At 49.6% G+C, this 9,406-nt stretch overlaps 1 protein-coding gene across 1 annotated transcript in view; it reads right to left on the reverse strand.

Annotated features, from left to right (window-relative positions):
- Positions 1–3,935: 3,935 nt before the first annotated feature.
- slc30a6 (solute carrier family 30 member 6) overlaps positions 3,936–9,406 on the reverse strand; it is an 11,109-nt gene continuing 5,638 nt past the window's right edge. The window contains exons 6-13 of the mRNA XM_068740964.1: positions 8,872–8,907; positions 8,192–8,286; positions 6,908–6,956; positions 5,810–5,929; positions 5,501–5,603; positions 5,366–5,413; positions 5,220–5,288; positions 3,936–5,090 (exon numbers count right to left, since the gene is read on the reverse strand). Coding sequence (XP_068597065.1) covers positions 4,584–5,090; positions 5,220–5,288; positions 5,366–5,413; positions 5,501–5,603; positions 5,810–5,929; positions 6,908–6,956; positions 8,192–8,286; positions 8,872–8,907 — 1,027 coding nt within the window. The 3' untranslated portion in view covers positions 3,936–4,583. The remainder of the gene's footprint in view (positions 5,091–5,219; positions 5,289–5,365; positions 5,414–5,500; positions 5,604–5,809; positions 5,930–6,907; positions 6,957–8,191; positions 8,287–8,871; positions 8,908–9,406) is intronic.

Below are 9,406 nucleotides of genomic sequence, written 5' to 3' on the forward strand. Positions count from 1 at the left end.
CGCCTCACGGTCCGCCCGGTAACTGATGAGTCATCACAGGAAGATGAGCGCCGACTGGCGGTCAAACATCTGGAAACCATGACAATCAGAGAACAGGAAGAGATCCATCAACGCATTAATGGTGTACACAGAACGCGTATTAATATTTATGAAGTACGCATGAGGAAAATGTTAGAAGGAAAACTGTGATGTCATTTCCTGTCGCTGCAGCTGATCAGTTGTTCAGGTCACATGATCAATTCCCCAGTTACTACAAATGAGATCGGCTAAAATCTGTAAAAAAAAAAACAAAAAACAATTATTGATCCTGGAGCAAAATCAGTCTAAGCTGAAAGGAATGTGAAATGGACCAATCACGATCAGATATATCGATCCGGTTGAAAACTGCACAAGATGCAGATTCATCCGCTGCTGAAAATAGTCCCCGACGTGGTGAAGATTCATCCGCTGCTGAAAATAGTCCCCGACGTGGTGACGAATCAGTTCGCACTGTTTCTCCGTTTCTCTTCTTCCTTCCCGACTTCGTGACGTTTCCCAAACATTCCAACATCCAGCAGAACCTTCCGGTCCGGATCCACTGCTGGATCCAGATCTCTGCCTAAAGAACCGGCTCCGTCGACACCAAGATGGTCCAAAACAACTGATACTGACCCAGGCCACTCCCCCCAACCCACCATGATCCGAGAACCTGGACCTGGGATTAGGTGGTTCTGACTCTCTAACAGGTCCTACAGAACTGCATCCGAGGCCGGTCCGTGAACGTCACCACCAGGACCGGGGACAAGGGGACTCGGTCGGGATCCACAGGGCTCCTCCCTGGGGTCCGGGTCCACGGGCCTTCTCCAGGTCAGAACCACAAACACAGATTTATAAAGCTTTATCGCTCACAGCAGGACAGGTGCTGAAATCAGTCGAGGTTCATCCTCTGGAGAACAGGACAAAATCCACAAAACATGTGAAGCCAAGATTTCCAGCCGTCGTTCCAACACACACACACACACACACACACGCACGCACACACACACACACGCGCGCATGCACACGCACACAGTTGGCCTGGTGCCAGAGTTTCCAGCCGTTAATGACCAGTGAAGCGATGGAAACCAAAGAACTGCCAATCAAATCGCAACTGACAAAAGAAGACGCTTCTGCGACTGCCCCCCCCCCCCCAAACACACACACACACACACACACACACACACACACACCTACACACACATAGCAGTGGCACAAGATGGCTGGTCCCGCTGAGGTCATCGAGTGGAAGCTGTTTAGTTAAAACAATGAAAGAACAAAAAAAGAGGAATGAGGGGGGGGGGGGGCACACACGCACACACGCACCCACACACACACAAACACACACTTCTGAGGTGTGTTTTTGGTCGAGTGTTCCGTTTGGCCCTCACATGAAGTTTTTGGGACGTCTTCGCTTCTGTAAGTAACACACAAGTCTTCATCTCAACATGCTGGTCAAACAGTTCGTAGGAAAGTCGCTGATTATTATTATAGAAATATAGAAATATTATTATAGAAATAAAAAAAGAAAAAATATTATTAAAAAAACATAAAAAAATATTATAGAAATACAGTATAAAGATATTATAGAAATATTAAAAAATATTATTATAGAAATATAAAAATATTATTGTAGAAATATAAAGTATTATTATAGAAATATAAAAATAAAAAAAATAGTATTGTAGAAATATAAAGTATTATTATAGAAATATTATTATGGAAATATAAAGAATATTATTATAGAAATATAAAAAATATTATTGTAGAAATATAAAAATTATTATAGAAATATAAAAAATATTAGAATAGAAATATTAGAAGATCATTGTAGAATCCCCAAAATATTATTGTAGAAATATAAAAATATTCTGGAAATATAAAAATTATTATTGTAGAAATATACAAATATTATTGTAGAAATATAAAAATATTAGGGAAACATAAAATATATTGTTGTAGAAATATAAAAGTATTGTTTTAGAAATATGAAACATATTAATTTTTATTCTTTATTTACATTTAAAATTCTATTTCTATTTGTGTTTCATTGAGCACAGATCTAATATGAAAAACAGAATTTAAATTTGAGTCATTCTTTAGTTTGGTGGAAAGAAATAAGTGAAATACTACATTTTAAAATGGTGCTTTTACTGTCGTGAAACATATTGGTGACATTATTAAACATATCTTTCATTTCATTTCCATAATAATGTTTGTGTGTTTTATTATTTTCAAAAACACATAATTAAAAGTCATCATAACTTTTTAAACACATTTTTTCTACTTATATTATCATCGCACAAAAGATCATAGTAAATAACAAATTGATGGAATCAGGAATCAATATGCTTTAATGAGTGGATTCGTGGTTAATTATTCGCTGATCAGGAACTGGGAACGCATCACTATTTACTCACATCTCGTGGCTGGTTTAAATTCTCATTATCAATAATTATTGAACATTGATTTTGTAATTAAGTGTATAAACCAAGTTGAAGGTGGCGTCTAAAATACAAACAAATATTTAGTTCTAATCTTGAAATGCTCCTGAACTTTACGAGCTCAGTTAATAAACCCAAAGTGATCAAATGAAGCTTTATTGATTGATCAGTATCACCGACTCGTTTACCTCTCCAATGAACTTTTACAAACTAATATGAAGTGGAATAAACACAAGTACTGCAATAATATTTAAAATATTACTTCATAATCATATTACTGCAGTAATATTTAAAATACTACTAAAAAAATAAAATCCCGACTGAGCCCACATTAATTATTACTCTATTTAATTATAATCCTATAATTTATGGACAGACTGATAAACAATCAGATTATTATTTTGGATTACGAAATGAAGAGTATTCTTACAATATTCTAAATACTGAGCGCCTTTTCTATTTTAAATTCAGAACGAGTCAAAGAAGTTTATTATTATTATGATTCATTATCAGTTCGTTAAGATAATGGAAACTAGTTTAAAAGACCTGAAGAAGAGGGGACTAGTTTGACGCCGTTCTTCTTCAGCTTGTACGACTCAGACTCACAAACTAACTCTCCATCGTAGCCGCTGAGCTAACAGCGTTAGCACACATTGTACATGCAGGGGGCGGATCGTACCCACCGGGAGCCCACCGGAGCCCACCGGAGCCCACCGGGAGCCCACCGGGAGCCCACTGGGGGCCCACCGGAGCCCACTGGGGGCCCACCGGCGCTGCCCCACCAAGGAGACCGTTTAGTGGGCATCCAGGACGGCCCGGGCCCCGAACCATCCCAGAGACTGACCCGGAGACTCGCCTGTCACTCCACGTTAACGTCCGACACACACGAGCCAATGGGGTTAATCAAGGGTAGCGATAAGTCTGTGTGTGTGTGTGTGTGTGTGAGGGGGGGGGGGCTTTGAAGCTAAATGTCTTATTTTCTCTCCCCGGGCTCCCTCTCTTGGACCAATCACAGAGCTACAAGTTTGTTTGCTTTTTAATAGTATGTGTTTAGGGATGTGGGGGGGCGGCCATTTTTGTTCAGCTGAAATACATGCTAACCATTAAGGCAGCATTAGCAGCATTGGCGTTTTAAGAATTTACTCTCACACAGAGACAGCAATGAATGCTAAATGCTATGCTAGCCCAAACAGTCCCTTTGATCTCCTGCTAGCCACCCTAGCGTGAGCGCAGGACGCCGGTGACCCGGCCGTGTCGGGCTGACCCAGGAAGCCCAGATCGGGTTCGTTTTCCAGGGATTTGCAGCTCGGATTACAGAAGCTCCGCCGGTTTGTTTAGCAACAAGCATCGGAGGTCGGCGCTAATGCCGTCGGCGCGGCGCCGACCTCTCAAATGCCCGCGGACCTTTTTAGAGGCTTAAGGTCGTCGAGCGCAGAAGGCCCGATAAGCTGCCGGGGAAAAGTCCTTCTTTGATTGTTCGGTGGAAATCCGTTATAGAAGCCGCCGAACGGAAACGAGAACGGGCGAGGGATTATGGGTAACGAAGTTCTTCAGACACAGCAGACACACAGACGCCCTGGCGGGCGTGGCCTTGCGGGCGTGGCCTGGCGGGTGCTGCGCGCCCACCATGTATCAATTTACGTTGTAAACAAACCGGATTTTATAAATGTGGATTTATTTTTGTCAGTGTATTTACAGAGTCGAGGTCAAAGGTCGGATGTTTAGACCGATTTGTAAAAACGTTCCCGTTTGATGCTTTCAGTTTCACTTTAATTCCTCGTCTCCGACGCCAAAAAGGTTTTTATCCCCAAATTTAATGTAAAACGAGCTTTAAAAACACAAAGATAAAAACAATATCTGCATCCGCATCCCTAAATATAAATCCATCCTCAGGACGCGCGACCTCTGACCTCACGGCCAGATGACGGTTTCATTTTCTGATCTTCTGCCCCGCGGTGGCGCTGCTCAGAGAAAAACAACAACATCTGGGGCAACTTCTGGATAAATACCCCAACAGCCCCCCCGGTCACGCAGCAGGGTGCTAAGAACCGCCTCCTGACGTCCGTGCAGGAAGTGAGGCGCCGTCCGACCCAGAATCTTTAGAAGCGACACGCCCCTAAACCGTCACGGTCTGAAGGGAGGAGCCAGAGGGTTGCGGGTTCCAAACCGGAGCGGCACCGTCGACCCGCTGTAGGCCACAGTTCTGTAAGGATCCCCGCCCCCTCCCGCAGCGTCTCCGTGCCCCGCCCCCTGACCCAGCATCCCTCCGTAGGCCCGGTGGGCGTGGCTCCCCGGCGCCGGTAGCACCACCGCCTGCACGTTCCTTCCCGGCGTGTTGAAGGCGAACTCTGGAGGGGGGCTGCTGGGCTTGGAGGGGGTCGAGGTCAGCGGATCGGACGGCGGCGGCGGAGGAGGCAGCGAGGAGAGGCCGGCGTAGACTTCGGCAGGAGGGGGCGGAGCAGAGACGGAGGAGGCGGGGGACAGGACCCCGGTGAGGAACGGCCCGGTCCAGTCGTCTTTGAAGATCTGGACCGTCAGCGCGGGGACGAGCGGCAGCAGCCGGTTGGTGACGTGAGCCAGAACCAGCTGCTCGTTGGCGTCCCGCCGGATCCGGACGTGGGCGGAGCCGGCCTGGAACGGAACAGGGGTTAGAGGCGGAGCTTGGACATACGGACGATCGGGTCGGCAGTGGGGCAACAACCAACCGATGCCCCCCCCCACGCTCCCCCCCCACCATCATCCAGAATCCTACAAACCTACCAGCGTCCCGAAGCCGACTGTCCAGAAGTGTTCGTTACGAACCTCCAGCACGCCGTCCAGAGTGGAAACCTGATTGGACACAAGGAACAATGAGCCCATGAGACCCCCCCCCCCCTCAGACCGGGGGCGTGTCCGGCGACACCCACCTCTCTGAGCAGTTTGTCCAGCTGGCCAATGACGTGTGAGGGCGTGGTCTGTGGGTGCATTCGTAAGGATTAGCGTCCTGTCGACACAGGTGAGCAGAGAAAGGTGACCCCCGCCCCCCCCCCCCCCCCCGTTACCTGCAGCAGCACTTTGCCGCTGTAGACGCTCATGGGGTACATGGTGCCGAAGGTCATGAGCGCGATGGCGACGGCCGACACCGTGTCCACCACGTCGTAGTTGCTGAGAAACGGGAACGTTAATGCTAGCCGCTAACCGCTAACCGGGTGGCTCCTCTCAGACGATTGGTCCCCCCCCCCCCCCCCCCCCATTAAAGTTTCATCGTGTTTACGCAGACGGGTCAGGCGTGAATAAGCCGTGCCGCCTCGCTCTGACTGGTTGGACGCCGGCGCTAACGCGCTAACCCTTGCTAACGCGCTAACCCTTACTTGATTTCGATGAGCACGTAGGTGACGCAGAGGGACAGGGCGCCGGCCGCGTTGATCAGGACAAACGGGTTCATGCGCGGCAGCAGAACGCTGCTGAGACCTGGAACGATGCCACACACGCTGCACACGCACGCGCACGCACACGCACGCACGCACACACACACACACACACACACACAAAGCAGGATTAGCATCAAACGTTCTCCAGCAGAACCCAGTAGAACCTGAACCTGGAACCCGTTTCAGTCATGGGAGATTCTCTTCCACTTCAACGAGTCACGTTTGTGCCCCCCCCCGGTTGACCTGCGACCCCCGCTCTGAGAGACACACCAGCCTCGCGTTCCTGGAACCGATTCAACGGGTCAATGCGCGCATCTCCGGTGAATCGGTTCCGTCCTGAGCGTCAGATTGAATTTCCAATACATCAAAGGGCAGCGATCTAGAGTCCCGGGGGGGGGGCGGGGGGGTCACATGATCAGTGTCTGTTGTTGTTCAGACAGACAGACAACCTGCTGGAGGGACTGACGGAGGAGAGCGTTCAGAAGCTACAGCTAGTCGACGGTTCCGTCAGTGCAGCAGGAACGCTGTGGGCCGGAACCAGAACGGGAACCAGAACCGGAACAGGAACCAGAACCAGAACATGAACCGGAACCGGAACCAGAACCGGAACCAGAACAATAACCGGAACAGGAACCAGAACCAGAACGGGAACCAGAACATGGACCCAGAACCGGAACCAGACCCAGAACCTGGACCAGAACCGGAACCAGAACAAGAACCAGAACAGGGACCAGAACCAGAACCAGAACCGGAACCAGAACCAGAACCAGAACCAGACTGGAACCGGAACCAGACTCTGACTGTCCAGCGAGACCAGAGCTCATTTCACCTGCTGGGCTGACGTGAGGTCAGACTGTCACAACACACACACACACACACACACACACACACACTTCATGTTCCCATCTGCTCTCTCAGCCAATCACAGCTCAGTTCTGATGAACCGTTCCAGGCTGTCGCCCTGAGCAACCGCGTCAGTCTGCAGTGCGTCACCATGGAAACGTCAGACCACCTGAGGATGAACAATGAAGGTCTTACCTTCGACTCAGATCCGCCACGTGTTCCTGGAGCCAACTGCTGCTGGCGGCTGGGGAGAGAGAGAGAGAGAGAGAGAGAGAGAGAGGGAGACACAGAGAGAGAGAGAAAGAGAAAGAGAGACAGAGAGAAAGAGAAAGAGAGAGACAGAGAGAGAGACAGAGAGAGAGACAGAGAAAGAGAGACAGAGAGAGAGACAGAGACAGAGAAAGAGAAAGAGAGACAGAGAGAAAGAGAAAGAGAGAGAGAGAGAGAGAGACAGAGAGAGAGACAGAGACAGAGACAGAGAAAGAGAGAGACAGAGAGAAAGAGAAAGAGAGAGAGAGAGAGAGAGAGAGGGAGACACAGAGAGAGAGAGAAAGAGAAAGAGAGACAGAGAGAAAGAGAAAGAGAGAGACAGAGAGAGAGACAGAGAGAGAGACAGAGACAGAGACAGAGAAAGAGAGAGACAGAGAGAAAGAGAAAGAGAGAGAGAGAGAGAGAGACAGAGACAGAGAAAGAGAAAGAGAAAGAGAGACAGAGAGAAAGAGAAAGAGAGAGAGAGAGAGAGACGGGTCAGAGGTTGATCCATTCAGGCTAAACAGTCTGTCCACCTGGGAGAGACTCCGCCTCTTCATCACGGCGAGGGATGAAGATGAAAGGACCTCCTCTGTTTTTACAAAACAATAAATCCTCGTCTCAACCCTCAACTGTGTGTGTGTGTCTCTGACGTGTCTTCGTGTCTCTGACGTGTCTCTGACGTGTCTTCGTGTCTCTGACGCGTCTGTGATGTGTCTCTGACGTGTCTTCGTGTCTCTGACGCGTCTGTGATGTGTCTCTGACGTGTCTTCGTGTCTCTGACGTGTCTTCGTGTCTCTGTCGTGTCTCTGTCGTGTCTCTGACGTGTCTCTGACAAGTCTCGGGCGTGTCTCTGACGAGTCTCTGGCGTGTCTCTGACGTGTCTCTGACAAGTCTCGGGCGTGTCTCTGACGAGTCTCTGGCGTGTCTCTGACGAGTCTCTGACGTGTCTCTGACGTGTCTCTGACGTGTCTTCGTGTCTCTGTCGTGTCTCTGACGTGTCTTCGTGTCTCTGTCGTGTCTCTGACGTGTCTTCGTGTCTCTGACGTGTCTCTGGCGTGTCTCTGTCCTCTGGTTCGCTGCATTAACTCCGTCTGGAACACGTTACGTAACACACTCAGTGTCGCTCCACCAGAGAGCGAGTCTGGAGCTCCGTCAGCTGTTAGTGATGACATCATCGGCCAGGAGGGGGGGGGGGGTGCACAGGCCACGCCTCCAGGCTGGACGCACCTTCAGAGACGTAGCAGAACGGTTTGTTCCTGACGGACAGCAGAGTCAGCAGGTTGAAGACGAGGGCGACGAAGGTCCCGACCAGAAGGCGTCCCCTGCAGGGACAGACGGACGGACGCTGAGCAGACACTCGGGGACGGATCGGAACCAATCAAATCACTGGACACACCCATCATCAGCAGACATTTATATGGGGGGGCGGGGTTAACGCTACCTGTGTGCTTAGCACACCTGTGGGCGTGTCCGTCTAAAGTGAACATCTGACCTGGAGTGTTCAGTCCACTGCCCCCCCCCCCCCCCCCCCCCGAGAGAGAGAGAGAATGAGAGTGGATGTCTCTCAACCCAACCGACACCTGTCTCTACGGTTAATGCTGTCCAATCACATCCACCGGGGGGGGGGGGAGGGTTAGGGTTAGGTCACGGGAGACGGGTTTAAATCTCACCGTGTTTTAGATTATAAAGATGCCGTTAATCTGTTGTATTATGGAGCGATGATGGAGAGAGGGAGAGAGGAAGAGAGAGAGGGAGGGAGGGAGGGAGGAGTATTTGTTTGTGTCCCGTTTACAGGTAAACGGACGCTGTTCGTGTACTTGTACTTACGTTCATGTACTTGTACTTACGTTCATGTACTTCTACTTACATTCGTGTACTTCTACTTGCGTTTGTGTACTTGTACTTACGTGTGGACCTCAGGCTGCTCCAGGAAACGTTCCACGCTGACAAAACACAAACCATCAGTCAAAAGTCACTCCAAGCATTTCAACCGCTGATCCGACGATCCGATCGGAACAAACGAGTCGGCCCGAGTCGGCCCGAGTCGGTCCGAGTCGGCCCGAGTCGGCCCGAGTCGGCCCGAGTCGGCCCGAGTCGGCCCAGACGTCTCAGCGATGTGGACTCTTCTCCGTAGATCAGTCAGATCAGGGATTTGGGATTACGTTACCTGGCGACACCGTCGGTGCTCATTTATTCAGGAAGCATTCCGGAAAGTTCTCGGACGGAAGTATTCTGAATGTATCAGTACTTGTACCTGCGGTACCTCAAAAAAACACAAGCCTGGGGCGTAGGTCAAGCAGAATAATCCGGGGTTCTTGGGTTCTTGGTCTGTGTTGACGCGGTTCTGAAGGCCTCGTTAACGCACTCGGTACACGAGTCGCCATAAGTCTGACTCCTGGTTTGTCTTTCTTTTCTTGGAGGTCGTCGGCTCCTCCTCTTCCT

This window comes from Brachionichthys hirsutus, chromosome 7 (assembly GCF_040956055.1).
Source record: "Brachionichthys hirsutus isolate HB-005 chromosome 7, CSIRO-AGI_Bhir_v1, whole genome shotgun sequence".
Taxonomy (NCBI): Eukaryota; Metazoa; Chordata; class Actinopteri; order Lophiiformes; family Brachionichthyidae; genus Brachionichthys; species Brachionichthys hirsutus.